Consider the following 17,254-nt stretch of genomic DNA (forward strand, 5'->3'; position numbering starts at 1 on the left):
TAAAATCCAAAATTACAGTGCTGCTGAGCCTATATTTGTTATATATCTCCTCTTCTCTCTGAAATTAAGTTACCCTGATTCTGAAAATGTGCTTCTCTTTTTACCTTCTCCTGTGGTGGTGTAAAACATGCAGCTTTATCCTCCTCGTCATATCAAACAGGGCATACACAGCAATCATTGTGGAAAAAAAAAAATTCAATCCCATTTACAGTTTGTACATGATTCCCACCTGTTTCCACCTGATGCAAATTTGTGAGTGCTAAAACCTGCATTTAAGATTATTCATAATTTGTGAACCAATAGTATATTCAAGGATAACAAATACAAATTGAGAATCTGAATATACAAGAGCTAATTCCAGTTGCAAAAATAGTGATTTGTTTTGGTTCACATATTTTTTGGAGGGGGTTGAAACAGAAAAAACACTTTGATACATAGAAAACAAAACCTTTCTGCTTCGCTAACCTATTTGCAACCGATTTAGGAATCAGAAACAATTAGTACGTCAGCTCCGAAATGTGGTCTCTGATGCACACAATTACTCTCATTGATGCATGCAGTTTGTGGAGCCACTGATTCTCTTGACTAGGCTCATTAGTGTATGGACTGCGGTGCAAACCAGTGCTAAAGGGCTTATGCTCACTCCCTAATACAAGGTAAAAATGGTTTATACCTAATTGGCTCATTTAAATTACTTATAAATCCCTCACAGAGTGATATACTGCATACCCAAAGTCTGTAAATTAAATGCCACCAGTGGGACTGCAACACTTATTGTGCTACCCTCTTAAGTAGCACCTTAAAAGATGTCCCAGATCTGCCATTGCAGCCTGACTGCAATTTTAAACTGCCATGCCGACTCACCATTTAAACCCCCTTGTCAATCCTTACAATCCCCTTTTATTACATATTAATCAGCCATGAGGTAGGCCCTAGGTGGCCCATAAGGCAGAGTGCTGTGTAATTAAACAGTTTTACATGTATGTTTAAGATTTACATGTCCTGGAAGTGAGAAACTCCATCATTTGGTTTTCACTATGGTGAGGCCGACCCCTCCCATTGGATAACATTGGGGAATCCAAATTTCATTAAATAAGCTGTAAATCCTTAATGGGAGCAAGTAGATATGTCATGGTTGATACCTATGAAATTGTAATGATAAACTCTCTTTAATGGTAAATGCTGATTTTTCATTGCAACGTTGAAAATACATTTTTGGGAAAGTTTGCATTTTCCTGCCCTTTGTGTCTGCAGACTGTCTTTAGTCACATGACTGGATGTAACTGACAGTTAGACTTTGTGAAGTCCTCCCAGGCAGTCACACAATAGAGTAATTAGGGGTCCCTCAATGTGCCATCTACTGGCAGGATGGAGCTGCGGAGCTCAGCACAGCTCCATTTACACCTGAATAACCTGTGCTCTGCCTTCACACAAAGGACCTAATAACCATCTATTGTCACGTATTGTCACTGCAGTCAGTTTGGACCCAGGGCATTGGATTCAGGAAATTCTATGCACTTCAAAGAACCTTTTCCAGAAGCTTCTCCCACCGTCTAGAACGGCTGTGCTCATAGTATGGCCCGCGGGCCAGTTGAGGCCCGCCAGACCTTCCCTTGCTGCCCCCATTGAAACAACAGCAGTCAGGGACTCTGCGCAATTACTGCTGTTGTAATTCCTCAGTGGCCGCATTTGCCAGGAAAAGGTCAAAGGGGCATGCGCAGACAAATAGTGTCTCACATGCTCACCCCAGCGCCAGCAGAAGCAGTGTGTGCCCAGCTGAAACGGAGCCGAGATTCACTGGCATCTGGCACTATTTGCAGCATCCTCGCCTCTGAAAGCAGTAAGTTAAGCCAATGCCATCATTGTTATTGCTGGCCCCATATTTTGTGGTTTTCTGTTGCTAGACCTCCTTTTTCATGCACCGACACAAAAGGTAAAGATATCCTTTGTGGTTTTTGAGGGGGCTTAAAATCTTGGGCAGAAATATGTATGTATTTATCTTCGATTTATTGCGAGTGGTTAGGTTTTACATATTAATTTAGGTGAACGTGACAGTAGATGGCGCTGTTGCTGCTTTCTGTGACCAATTGAGAGTTAATCATCAGCTGAAATTTACTTTTTATGAAAGTTCGTTCTCCCCGAGATAACAGGCAGGGGTTTTAGTGGGCCAGGTGCTTCAAAGCAGGTGCTGAGACGGATAGCTATTGGGGCTCCATTTTTGCCTTCAGGGTGAAAAAATATACATATCAACTCGGCAGCAGCACTACTGCTCAGAAAGCCTTTGTCAGTTCAAATCGACTGTTTTCATTCTTTCAGTCTCACATTTCAGACCTGAAGCATTTTCAATATTATATACAACAGAGCCATAGTTTTTGTATATTTATCTTATGCAACTAACAACCACTTGGGTCTCCATTGTCACCCTTAGATAAATCTCATCTCAACAGCAGCACAAAGCCTTTGATGTAATTCCAAATAGGCTCGTTTAAGTTTGTTCACAGTTTCATCATTTCAGAACTGAAGCATTTTCAATGTTATATATTATATACAACAAAGTCATAGTTGTTGCTTATTTATCTTATGTAACTAACTATCAGGGTCTCCATTTTCGCCCTCAGGGTGAACAAAAAAAAAATCTTATCTCAGTAGCATCATTGCACAAAGATTTTGATGTAATTTCAAATATACTAGTTTTAGCTCTTTCACTGTCTCATCTTTTCAGAGCTGAAGCATTTTCAATATTATACTTTTTATATACAACAAAGCCATAGTTGTTGCTTATTTATCTTATGCAACTAACAACCATTGACAAATCAAATAGTCCTGACTTGTTGCAGGTATAATGTTACTGGTTGTATCTGATATATCATGACAAACAGCAAAATACCAGTAGGGTGACACACGATGCTCAGCACACATTTTTGTTTACATGTTTTTAAGCCATGCCCTTAATTTTATCGGTCATGGCCCTTTTAGAGAACCCCCAGGTTTTTCATCCCATTTAAAGACCTGTACCCAGATGATTCGTGTCAGTTATGTGTATACATCGCCCGAGTTCGATCTAAAAATCTATGTTTAGGTTTTGTTGCGTGTCTGTTTATAGTAGAGAAATACTGCTATTTAAAGAGAGAGCGAGACTGATTGAGACTGACTGACTGAGAGAGAGACTGACTGAGAGAGAGAGAGACTGACAGAGATAGACTGACTGACAGAGGGAGAGAGAATGACTAACTGACAGAGGGAGAGAGAGAGACTGACTGACCAAGGGAGAGAGAGAGAATGACAAAGAGAGAGAGACTGACTGAGGGAGAGAGAGAGAGAGACAGAGAGAGACAGAGAGAGATAGACTGACACAGAGAGACTGACTGACTGACAGACAGACAGAGAGACTGACTGAGAGAGAGGCTGACTATAAGAGAGAGTCTGACTGACTGACCGAGAGACTGACTGACTGAGACTGACAGAGAGAGAGACTGACTGAGAGAGAGACTGACAGTGAGTGACTAACTGAGAGAATGACTGTGACTGAGAGAGTGACTGTCTGACTGAGAGAGTGTCTGTCAGACTGAGAGACTGTCTGACAGAGATACTTTCTGACAGAGAGAGATAGACCGACAGATAGAGGATGGACTGAGGGAGAGAGACTGACAGAGAGACAGAGAGAGAGACAGTGAGAGATGAACTGAGAGAGAGAGGGAGAGATAGAGAGAGAGACAGACAGACAGAGAAAGAGAGAGAGAGAGAGAGAGAGAGAGAAACTGACAGACGGAGAGACCGACTGGCTGAGAGAGAGAATCTGACAGAGACTGACTGACTGAGAGAGAGAGAGAGAGAGAGAGAAAGACTGACTGACAGAGAGAGAGTCTCTGATGGAATTGGGATCAAAGTGTGTATGAAGCTATGCAATGCCTCTTAAGATTGCTATTGTCTGCTAAAAATGTATTGTCAAAATGTGCTCTTTGTAGTTACATCTGCTTTTAAAATACAGCATTGCATAATGTTCTGAAAAAGCTTTTTTTACTCTAGCCCCCCCCCCCCACTGACCCCACCCCTACTGGTGCGGCCCTCGGCCACAAACCACACTGTAATTTTGGCCCCCGACAGAAAGTTTGTGAGTACCTATGTTCTAGAAGAAGGGCACCTGGGTATAACAATAGGATCTTCAGACCCACTGTTCACTACTGGACCTTCAGAAGGACTCTCAGATGACTGCCTGCTACTTTGACCTGCTGTGCCCTCTGCCAGACTGCTGCTGTCACCACAAGGGCTAGTTTGCTGGCCTCCTGTCAGAGCCACAGGGACATAAAAGGCTCCCACTGGCTTGACCCCGCACATGGGCTCAGCCTTAGTGAGTCTGGAACCCCAAAGAGGTGTCCCACCAGTTCTGGGCACATGGATGTGGTGCTAAAGTAGCCAGAGGGTCAATTTCCAAAACTGATGACTTAAGCAAAATGTGCCCAAAAGAGCTAAAAAAAACAGGAGGAGGCTCGTACCAATCTGCTTGCATTTCTGCAAGAGCTGTTTCTCTGGTCAGTTTGACTTCACAGCTTCTCCTGCCACATTCTTCTCCACAGCAGCAAATCCATTTCAGTAGTCCTTCACAAATGAGGTATCTGACCTCTTGGAACTGTCTTCAACCACAGCCATCCGCTTTATCCTGCAGGAGTTTTAGCCTTAATTTTGGTGACAAATCTCTGGCTGAGCACTTATTCCGACGGGCCCACAGTCTTGAAGGAACACCTCCATTTCAAGATCCAGACCAACCTGTCCTCCACCCTTCGAGGCACCCTCATCAGTCATCGTCAGAGCACACGGACTCAATGTCACATCATACGCAACGACACCCAACTCATCCTCTCCCTATCCAACAAACCCAACATTGCCAAATGCAACTTTCAAGACGGAATGGAAGCTGTTGCCAGATGGATGAAGAGCCGCTGCCTTCGACTCAACACCTGGTTGGCCCCAGGTCCTCGGGGACCCTCCAGCCCCATGGACCACGCACTAAACCTCCAGATCATCCAGGACGCTGAACTCAAAATGGACCGATTCATCAACACTGTCACCTCCTCCTGCTTCAACACCCTCCACCTAGTCCACAAGACCTTCAAGTGGATCCCCCCGAACACAGGAAAATGCTCACCCACTCCCTCATCAGTAGCAGACTGGACTAGGGCAACTCACTCTACACCAACAGCAACAAGAAACTCTCCCGCAAACTCCAGGACGTCCAGAACGACGCCGCCTGATTAGTCCTCAACCTACCACACCACTGCCACATCAGCCAACACCTACGGACCCTACATTGGCTCCCTGTTGAGAAGAAAATCACTTTCAAGCTTCTCACCCACGCACACAAGGCCCTCCACAATGCCGGACCTGCCAACCTGAACCACTGCCTCGTGTTCCATACTCCCCTGCGCTCTCTCCACTCGGCCCAGCTCTCCCTCGCAACCATACCTCGGTTCAAGAACAGCACAACAGGAGGGCGCTCGTTCTCCCTCCTAGCGGTCAAGGCATGGAACTTACTCCCTCTCCACCTCTGACTGACTGCTTCACTCCCCAAGTTCCTAAAAGACCTCAAGACCTGGCTCTTTGATGGAACTCAGTGAACCTGCAGCAGCTGCGGACTCCGCCTGCACCCCTAGCCCTCAGTTCCTTTACACCCATTACAGGTGAGTAGCTCACGCTTTACAAACCCTCTGATTGATTGATTGACTAACATGTCGATTACAATGTCATTTGAAGGGCTCCTAATCGGATTTGCAAACTTCCATTCGGAACCCTTGTTTCCGACCGAATCGTACACAGTTCCCAATGACCGATTACGATGCCCGGAAACCATTAGGGCTGTCGGAATTGGTTCCAAAAGGCATTCGGACAGGTTGAGTCTTTCGGAACCGAATCATACAGCTCTATGGACTCAGTTTCTGAGCGAGCAAATAGGATGACCAATTCGGACAGCCGTTCCGATTCGGTTAGACTGAAACAAAATGGCTGTCGGAATCTGTCTTTGGGGGCCTGTAGTAGGCCCCACTTCACCTGGGGCCTTTTGAATCAGGCCCGGCGGGGTACCCAAGGGTCTCCCCTTTCAGACCATGCACAGTGTGTCAGGCACCATGTGGTGCCTGCCACATGGTGTACGATTTTCCCAAGCCACCCCTTTCTTCAATGGGAGCCTGTGTTCGCGTTCGGAACTCAGTCTCCCATTGAAGTCAATGGGAGTCCAACCGAATCATATCCAGAAGCATATGGATGCATAAAAAATTGCAAAAAAGAATTCCAGAACCGAACTGGTTGGAAGCTTTCCGGATGAGACCATAATTGGCCCCTAAGTCCGAATATAGAAATATTATCTGCAACTTTAACCTAAGACCATCCAACAATGAAGATCCCACCTCAGACAATTCCTGCAGCTTGCCATGCTAAACTTTTCCTTCTCAAACATTTTTCTTCAAGAATGTTTCTAAGTCCGAAGGTAAACGCTGACTGGGCCCAAACAACGTATATTACCTGAACCACGCATCAATGCGGTTGGCCTTAACTTTTGACTTTGACCCAGTCTCATGTGACTAGATGTCCAGGTTTGGCCATTTGATCTTTTAGGCGCTCTATTTCACTTAAAATATTGAAAAAATCATAACTCCTGTTAGACTGGTTGGATTTCTGTCACTTTGGTGTTAAATATTTTATTAAAATGTACCCTCCTACTATAAACTGGTTTGGGATTTTTCTTGTGTTGTGCTTTCACTTTATGTCTGTTTATGTGCTGCATAAATACTTTGCACATTGCCTCTGAGCTAAGCCAGATTGTTCTTTGTGCCAGGCTACCTAAGGTTAAGCACAGTTTTGTTTTTGTTGTTCACACTGCAAGGGAGTGTGGCTGTTGCTTGACCTAAGCGCACAACCCAGTCAATCAACAGCCCAATTTCAAACACCCATTGAAACTTGCTAGCAGGACGATTGAAAAATATACTCTTTGATGCCAGTGTCAGTCATTATTTGACCAATTGATGGATGCACTGTGAGTAGACACATATGCTTGTTGCTAGGATCTTTGAAGGCATGAATTGTCTGGTGCCATTGGCATTTATTGTGAAGCACATCAATATGCAGTTGGGGGCCCTCTGAGACTTTTCCTAATTGACCTAGTGATCTTGCCCAATGTCAAAAATCAGTTGACCAGTGTCCATGTTGATGCACAACCCTTTTCGGTCAGCCACAGGCAGCTTTAGCTTTCTTCCCCAGCTTACATCAAATATACATACAGATTTACAGTAGTTCAACCCCTCAGCCATTAGAGTTGCAAGTAGCATTCAGAGTTTTTTGTCACTCACATAACAAGCAATGTAAGTGTCATTGATGAAATATGGAGCGTTTCGTCATCACAGGCTTCCATAATTAATTTAGGCGTGTAAAAGTCTATCTAGTTCCACATGATTGCTCTCTTTGAAAAGCTGGGGGTTTCAGGTTAAAGTTGTATCACATATGTAGAAGACTGAATTTTATTGTATTTTTCTCCTGGTCCAATGACGCCCACACAAGTATAACAACCAGTTGTTTTAATAGAAATGGTCATGTGAGTAGCTTTAAGACTATAACTTGCACTCACACGCTGTCCTTCATTTTGCTTGTCTAGTCTCCTCTTCTGGTCCATGCTGTGAGAGAGTTTATGCTACTGCTCATGAGCCCTCACCATGGCAACGTCACTGACAATCATCACTATACTGATCCACCTGTGGGCAGCAGTACCCACTGCAAGTGACTACCAGCCAGGCTGCCATGGACTACCTACACCAAACATGGAGGCCTATTCCAGGGAAGGGGACATGGTGTTTGGCATTTTAGCCGCAGTCCATGAGGCAAATGTGTTTCCTTCCACCAACCTCTTGTTTACAGATCCTCCTGTTCCCAGGCGCTGTGAAAAGTAACTATCTTCTCATTAAGAGATTGTTCAATTATTTACAGGTGATGTTGGTGCCTATGAAGGATCAAAAATGTTGTAATGTCTTATTTAATTTTTTTGTTACATTTAGTGATGTGTTTTCAAAATGAGTATATCTAAGTTTAGAGGTCTCAATTTCACCACAGTAAGGTTTACAAGTTGCCAGGTACTTGCAGGTTGCAAACTCAGTACACAAAATGTGTATTACCATGTTGGAACACCCCACGAGTAATTTTTAAATGGGGTGAAGGTTAAGAGAGAGACAGTGGCGGCAGGCATGATTTGTCGGTGTTGGGCAGGTGTGGGTATGCGTGGGGGGAATTGGAAAACTGTGCACAAAGTAAAAAACAGATATAATAATAAAATAAACACTTATCTTGCTGCGCCTGGTTTGTGTCTCTGCTCCTCCTCTCCTCATTGGACTGAGGCACAGGAAGCAAAGCCATGCTCCCCTGACCAATCAAAATGCTGCAATGCAGTGTTATGATTGGTTTTGAGTGTCCTGGTTCGACGCTCAACCAGGGAATGGTGGCCTGGGCATGTTCTCCACGCAGGCTATTATGCAACCTGCATGGAGAACAGGTAAAATGTGCATGATTGGTTTGTGCGGACCGAGAGGACCAACCACGCAGTCATTGTGCACCTAGGAGTGGATAATCCACTCCTCACCTTGAAGGACATGGCCCACTACAGGCCCTGCGGGTTATATATTCAACCACCTGCTATGCCTTTCCAAGTGAAGAGTCCATCAGTCAGTATTAAATATAACAGGCTTTATTTGTAGTTCTTTTCAGAGAGAGTCCCGGTCAGACCTGCACCTTAAGATGGACACAGAGGAGACTGGCTCTCCAACAGGTTACAGTAGGTAAAAAGGACTTCCTAGCCATCTCAAACCACGCCCACCGTGGAAAGTTACTTGCCTGGGCTGAACATGAACAATGGAGAGATGAGCTAACACGTGCCAGATGGGAACATGTTATCTGAATACAAGGCCAAAGTGCTGGGATTCAGCATCTCCTAAGGTGGGGGCAGAAGCTACACATTCAGCTAGTTATGTGATGACAGAATACCTTATTCATTAGCAAGTCAAGGAAACAGCCTTGGGCTGCAGAACACAGTGTTCTGCTGTAGCAAGCAATATGAGCACTGAGGCCTAACCCAGGCACAGTCTAATATGGATTGCGAAATTTAAAATGGATGCACACTGGCTTACTAAAACTTTCATGTTGTGAGGATAACTCAGTGGGTTGCATAACATGAATACAAAAGCATGCATTTTAGCCACACACTGTTAACCTAAAACAGCCCGGCAAAGGCATTATGGGAAAGGGAATTTCAAATCTAACACCCTCCCCGCCTCCGAGAGCAGAGCAGCCTCGCCCACCTGCCTGCACGCAAAGGAAACATAAAATGATAATAATTCAAAGCCCCTTCCTGCACAAAAACACAGGTGGTGGACCACATCAAGACCGGTCATATCTCAAACCAGACATTATACACCCATAAACGTATAGGTAGTTCTGTAAAAGGACACAGTACCAGATGCCATTATTGCATTAGAGAATAAAACATTCTCTGGCAGTATTTATTGAATGATTCAGAAAAGGGGGTGGTGATGACCAGAGTGTCTGAATTAAGCAGACCACTCTTACCCAGTCCAAAGATCAGGGCTTGATCCATCACCGTTATTTAGCTCACTGCCCCATCCCAGCTCAGAACCTGGCTATATGCAAATTAGTCTGTCCCTGGCCCAGTGTATCATGGGAACAGGGCAGACCAAACTACCAAGCCAATTCTTCACCAGAAAGGATACAAGCTACCGGGGACCGGTTTCTGGCATTTCAGCCTCGTCGGCCCGGCTTGCTTGAATCCTGATGGAGCAGTGAGCAAGGGACTCATGTCTGAGTATACCCTGCCACACCTATAGTGGCCAAAAACGATTCAGAAAAGGGGGTGGTGATGAACAGACTGTCTGAATTAAGCAGACCACTCTTACCCAGTCCAAAGATCAGGGCTTGATCCATCACCGTTATTTAGCTCACTGCCCCATCCCAGCTCAGAACCTGGCTATATGCAAATTAGTCTGTCCCTGGCCCAGTGTATCATGGGAACAGGGCAGACCAAACTACCAAGCCAATTCTTCACCAGAAAGGATACAAGCTACCGGGGACCGGTTTCTGGCATTTCAGCCTCGTCGGCCCGGCTTGCACCATCAGGATTCAAGCAAGCCGGGCCGACGACGCCTGAAATGGCAGAAACCGGTCCCCGGAAGCTTGTTTCCTTCCCAGTGTAAGAATTGGCTTGGTAGTTTGGTTTGCCCTGTTCCCATCATGCACTGGGACAGGAACAGACTAATTTGCATATAGCCAGGTTCTGAACTGGGATGGTGCAGTGAGCTAAAAAACGGTGTTGGATCTAGCCCTGATCTCTTGACTGGGTGAGAGTATTCTGCCTAATTCAGAAACTCTGTCCATCACCACCCCTTGTTGTTAAATATTTTGTCCACCCTAAGCGTGGAAGGGTATACTCAGATGTGAGTCCCTTGCTCATTGCACCATCAGGATTCAAGCAAGCCGGGCCGACGACGCCTGAAATGGCAGAAACCGGTCCCCGGAAGCTTGTTTCCTTCCCAGTGTAAGAATTGGCTTGGTAGTTTGGTTTGCCCTGTTCCCATCATGCACTGGGACAGGAACAGACTAATTTGCATATAGCCAGGTTCTGAACTGGGATGGTGCAGTGAGCTAAAAAACGGTGTTGGATCTAGCCCTGATCTCTTGACTGGGTGAGAGTATTCTGCTTAATTCAGAAACTCTGTCCATCACCACCCCTTGTTGTTAAATATTTTGTCCACCCTAAGCGTGGAAGGGTATACTCAGATGTGAGTCCCTTGCTCATTGCACCATCAGGATTCAAGCAAGCCGGGCCGACGACGCCTGAAATGGCAGAAACCGGTCCCCGGAAGCTTGTTTCCTTCCCAGTGTAAGAATTGGCTTGGTAGTTTGGTTTGCCCTGTTCCCATCATGCACTGGGACAGGAACAGACTAATTTGCATATAGCCAGGTTCTGAACTGGGATGGTGCAGTGAGCTAAAAAACGGTGTTGGATCTAGTCCTGATCTCTTGACTGGGTGATAGTATTCTGCTCAATTCAGAAACTCTGTCCATCACCACCCCTTGTTGTTAAGTATTTATTGAATGTCATAAACACGACAAATTGTTCATATTTATATAAAGTTACAATGTGTACCGAATAGCATCACATGGGCATAAATAATGCATGAAATTTCTAGCAAATACTCCATAACAAATTCAGTCATAGTTGACCACCCCTCAGACCCATTGTGGCATCAACTGATTCCATTGACTTGGACCGGGGATGAAACCCTGCTGGTCCCTCAATAAGTCGTCCTTTACAAGCAAACTCACCTACTCCCTCAAGTCAGAGGGAGCTTAGGCCTGCATGACAGCTGATCCCTCAAACAACCATGCCAGAGCCAACCTGTTACAGAGACCACCCCCCCGGCACCCATTGGGAGATGTGTTTTGACAACCAGGCCATACCTTGGTCCCCTGGCACAGCCACTATCCCCCAGTATGCCCAGGGCCCTGTAATGGACTACGCTGGCCGGATATGGACAATCACAGGAGTGGACATCCTCAGCCTTCCAATAAAGCCTGTACTACCCCTGCCCCGGGTTGAGATAAAGGCTTAAACAAATATTCCATCATGAATGCGCATGCACTTATATTCTTGATGCCAAGGTTGTCTACCACTTTTGAGGCCAAATACGACTCCTCCTCCACCTAAACTGATAATCAAAAAAGGCAGATCATCCAGTTGTCTTAATATAGAGATGAGAGGGTGGGAAAAAGGAAACATTTGGTGCCAAAAGGGTAGGGGTGAGTCGTCAGTCATCAGGGGCAGCTGGCAGAGAAAGTGCAATCAAGTAGCTTTGCCCATTATTTAACTTGTGATGCTGCACCTGATGCTCACCCAGGTGACACAGCCAATCCCATGGCAACCAATTACTGCTCACCAAGTGAGACCACCAAAAATTCAAAACACAGCCACTGTTTGCCACTGCATCTGACCGGCCTGTTCCAGCCTGCATCTGTCTCTGGGGCTGGTGAGCTTATGCCACAGCCCCTCGTTCACGGGTGGGGCACCACAATGAGACTGGTCATATCTCAAACCAGACATTATACTCCCATAAAGGTATAGCTGGTTTTGTAAAAGGACTCAATACCAGATGCTATTATAGCGTTACAGAATAAAACATTCTCTGGATGTATTTTTTACATCTCATAAACACAAACAAAATTTCATTTTCATATTAAGTTACAATATGTACAGAATAGCATCACATGGGCATAGTTTGTACATGAAATTTCTAGCAAATACTCCAAAGGAGTCATGGTTGACAACCCTCAGGCTTGTTGTGGTGTCGACTGATTCAGTAGACTTGGAACCGGTATGAAACCCTCCTGGTCCCCTCAATAAGTTGTCTTTTACAAGGTGAACTCACCTGTCCCCTCAAGACAGAGGGAGCTTGGGCCAGCATGACAGCTGATCCCCCAAACAACCATGCCAGAGCCATCCCACTGCAGGGAGCCCCCCTGGCACCCATTGGGAGTTTGGGCCTTGACAACCGGCCATACCTTTGTCCCCTCATGCAGCCACTATTCCCCAGTATACCCAGGCCCATTTAATGGCATACGGTGGCTGGCTATGAACAATTGCGGGAGCGGACATCCCCAGCCTTCCAATAAAGTCCGTAGAACCCCTGCCCCGGCTTGGAATAAAGGCTTAAAAAACGACATCACCCTGAATTTGCCTGCACTTATTATTCTTGATGCCAATGTTGTCTACCTATTTTGAGGCCAAACATAACTCCTCCTCTACCTAAACTGATGATCAAAAAAGGCACATAACCCAGTGGCCTTAAAATAGGGATGGGAGGGTGGGGATGAAGAAATCTGATGCCGAAAGTGTAGGGGGTGCATCGTGTTCGTCAGGATCAGTTAGCAGAGAAAGGGCAAACAGGTAGCATTGCCCATTAATTAACTTGTGCTGCTGACCCTGATGCCAACTCAGGTGACCCCGTAGATCCCATGGCAACCAATCACTGTTGGCCATAGGAGACTGCCAAAAATTTAAAACACTGCCACCGATGGCCACTAACCCTGACCAATCCGTTCTGGCCCGCACCTGTCTCCTGAGCCTACGTGTATCCGGGACCTGTGAGCTTGTGCCTTAGCACCTTGTCCAATCCCCTGAAGCATATTCCTCTTCCTATGTGTGCTGCATTCTCCCTCTTCCTAAGTGTGCTGCAGAATGCCGCACACATAGGGAGAGAAAGTAACAAGGAGAAATAAACGTATTTCTCCTCATTACGCCTCCCCTAGAAAGGTGTAGCATTATGGTGCATTCTCAGGCCTACCAATCATGGTAAATCTGAACATGCATCATAATTCATAATCCATGGGTGCAACACCCACACAATACCCATGTAATGCATCCCTGGAGTAACATAGCAATTTGCGCTGTGTTGCGTTACTCTTGATTCATCAAGCCACTCAGGGCCACACAAAGTGGCCTTGCGTGTTTTGATAAATCGCATTTACTTTTGCGTGGTGCAAACTCGGTGAAAACCTTGATACATGTGCTCCATATTGTTTAGATTACACTCAAGAACAGCTGAGGGACACCATATATATAACTTGGCTATTGTGCAATTCCGGACCGTTTAAACTCTTGGATGATACATGTCTGCATTATCAATAATTAATTTTCATGCACCCTTAAATATTTTTGACTTGCACAATGAGTGTTATGCCCATTTGGACAAGACGTCCCTGACTAAAGGCCTTCAGATAACCAATTATCGACCTGAGTCATTTTGTCAAGCTGTTGGGGTTGCATGCATAATATACTACCCATTTGGGGCATTATGGACCCCATTATTCAGGGACAATAATTTAGGGATTGTCATTGCATTTTGGCTCACTTACTTTGACAGGGACTGCATTTGCTAACTCTACTTGATATCTTTTAATCTTTCCAACTAATATTTACAGTCATATATTTTATACTCTCCAATATTATATAATGGTAAAAATGCCACACTAATGCCAGTCATGATAAAAAAGGGTCTTGTGATGCATAGCCATCTTTATCTTAGAATATGGTTTGGGAAATTCTTTGGCTCATGTTTTATGCTCATAAATACCATACATACACAGACCAAAATCCACCTAACAGACAAAGAATTATCTTATTTTGAAACAAACAATAATACTTGCCCTTATTATGCTATGACTCGCTGCAATTAGGCCTTATGGGTAATGTGGTTTTTGAATCACATAACATCACAGGTTTTGATTTGATTTGATTTATTTCTTATAGAGCGCCTGAATCACCACCCCTCCCCCCAAGGGGTATCTCCGCACTGTCGGATTGCTGCTACCAGCCACCTGTAGAGGTGGGTTAGAACAGTAGGGTTATAAGGTGTTTTCTAAACTGTAAGTGATCCGAACAGTGTTGCAGGTGCACCGGGAGTGCATTCCAGTTGGTAGGGGCAGCGTGGGAGAAAGCTTTTTCTCCCAAGCACTCTTTATTATAACGAGGAGTAACAAGGAGAGATTTGGATCTGGATCGGAGAGATCGGGACAGCAGGTAGTTGGTCAGTTTCTTCGCTAAGTAGCTATGGCCTTTGCCATTCAGAGATTTGTGCACAATGCAACAAATCTATCTATCTATCTATCTATCTATCTATCTATCTATCTATCTATCTGTCTGTCTGTCTGTCTGTCTATCTAACTATCTATATACATGTATAGATATACAGACTGATATTTACAATTATAGTAATATAAAAATCATTAAAATATTATTTTTAAACTGTAATACATTCATAGTTATGTTTCATAGAAGTACCATTCATTTTACACATTTCAAAACATTGCAACACTCCATACAAATGTATGTAACTATAAGATGACTTTAAAAGTGATAGAAATTCATGTTAACATTGAACTATACATTCCAAATGCCTATATGCTATAAATGTATAATATATAATAAATAAAATATGTAAATATAACAATTTAATTAATTAATTAATGTTATATATTGGAACCAATCATACTATGTCAAGTTATTAATCATTGTAAATCATTGTAAAAAATAAAAAACAATTGTATAGTAATTTGGCATCCAGTGGCTTAGTGGACTAATGCGTCCACTGTAGTTGGCTGTGTTTGACCCCTTGGACACAGGTTCAGATCCCAGCGAGATCACTCAGCCTTTCATCATTCTGACATTGATAAAATGAGGGCCATTGCGTTGGGTAGCAATAAACGTCTTTTATTCAGCACCAAGATGCCCATGGGTGAACGTGCTCATTACAAATACACATGTAAAAATGTATTAAACCAAAGAAAATATATTTAAAAAAATATCTTACGAGTAGCAATAGCCCAGTTTTACAGCAGAACGTCTTATTTACTTCAAAACAGAATTCACAAAACTGTGGATGGAAATATCCACCTTCACCTCTTCTGCCCTTTCTTTGTGGGAGATGCCCAAACATGTAAGTTTACTCCTTAGTTGCAAATGTGGGAAAGAAAATGGGAAGCAATAGGAAAGATTTATTAAAAAAAAAAATTATCCACTTAATCCCCCGAATAAATACCGCACTCCAAAGTGACCGTATTAACTCTCACTAGAATAACGCTGGGGAAGTGTTGAATTGTACGGCCAATTTAATTTAAATATTTAAATATTTTAAATATTCTTAAATGTAAAAAAACTATGAATTTTATATTTACATTTTGATTTAATTAAATGTGTATTTTAATTGAAACTTTATATTTAATTTCTATTTTCTCCTTTAATATATAACATTGAAGGGTAATTGCTTTTAAAAAAACTTTTATTACTGTCAATAAACTTCATATGCTCTCACTATAATAAACAAAAATCAATATTTTATTCTAATAATTAACTCTGCTGAAGCAAACATTAAATGTAATACATTTCAATGTATAAAAATTACTTAGTAAAGCATTTTAACGTGTATTTTTTACAGTAAATAACTTTCAAAACATTTCCCCTTAATCCTCAACTCCAATTTATTTTCAATTTAAACAAATTGTTATGCCACTATTAACAGTCCTAATTTAAATGTTTACATTATTCAAAAATAAACATGTGTATCTTATATATACTTGAGATTCCCTTCCTAAGAATTCTATTATCCTAATAAACAAAACAACTAACTTAACTCTTTTTTAAATGTAACATACACATTAAAATAATTAAAAAATGTATACATTTTGTAGCAATTTGAAAAACAAAATTCTTTCCTTCCATAATATGCCCTAAGATTCTAGACCAGGAACATGGTTCAGTCATTATTAAGGTGGAACACCTTTGGGCCTATGGGACACCAGAACGGAAACCGGATAATTGAAAAATCACCTACAAATATAATGAGACACTCAGTCAAGTGTTGCCCTTTAAAACCAATGAAACATTATAGCCTTAGCGGGCTATACCAGCCAGCTATTGTGGGCTATAAGGCTATTAGAACATTTCACCCATAAAGTCAGGATGTTTTAATTAGTAAAACAAAGACATCTCGCAGCCCAAGAGAGATGAAATCCCCTTGGGCTCCATGAGGCCTTTGTTCATGGCTGCCAGCTGTTAAAAGCCCAGAGCTACTCTATTATCTTCCATGGAGCGTTCAACATGCCAATGTTCTAATATATTAAGTGAACAGCGGTTCTGCCACCTATTAGCTTTAAAAAGCGTCTACATTATTTGTATACTTGGTCCCTCTACTAAGATGAGACTATCATTTGATGAAATATGTCCAATTTTAAGTCCAAACAAAGGAAACTAATGGCATTCTGAATCGAGATATGATTTTATAACAAATTAGGTGAAAGTTGTGCACTCATAAATGAGAACAAAACATATAAATGCACACACAGATATACGATATACAATTACACTTATCAACAAATTGGTGACGTGAAGTGAAAACAAAGACATATATTTACAAATCACAGCACAATAGATACATCACCAATGAACATTTATTCAAGACATACATTTAAACACAGTGTGAGGTAAGTGAAAATTTGTTTCAACCCAACTAGCAAGGATTCTAGTTATTCCTGATTGTTGTGGGTGAACATTAACACTTGATAATTATGCGTCGACGTCTCGACCCCTGGACATTAACAAGATTCTGTGATCGTCTGAGGGGGGTCTTCTTCAGGACTATATATAGAGTTGTAATAT

At 43.0% G+C, this 17,254-nt stretch overlaps 1 protein-coding gene across 1 annotated transcript in view; it reads left to right on the forward strand.

The window, feature by feature from the left end:
- The first annotated feature begins 7,697 nt into the window (after window positions 1-7,697).
- LOC144783889 (extracellular calcium-sensing receptor-like) overlaps window positions 7,698-17,254 on the forward strand; it is a 90,608-nt gene continuing 81,051 nt past the window's right edge. The window contains exon 1 of the mRNA XM_078662632.1: window positions 7,698-7,927. Coding sequence (XP_078518758.1) covers window positions 7,698-7,927 — 230 coding nt within the window. The remainder of the gene's footprint in view (window positions 7,928-17,254) is intronic.

The sequence above is a fragment of the Lissotriton helveticus genome, chromosome 10 (genome assembly GCF_964261635.1).
Source record: "Lissotriton helveticus chromosome 10, aLisHel1.1, whole genome shotgun sequence".
NCBI lineage: Eukaryota > Metazoa > Chordata > Amphibia > Caudata > Salamandridae > Lissotriton > Lissotriton helveticus.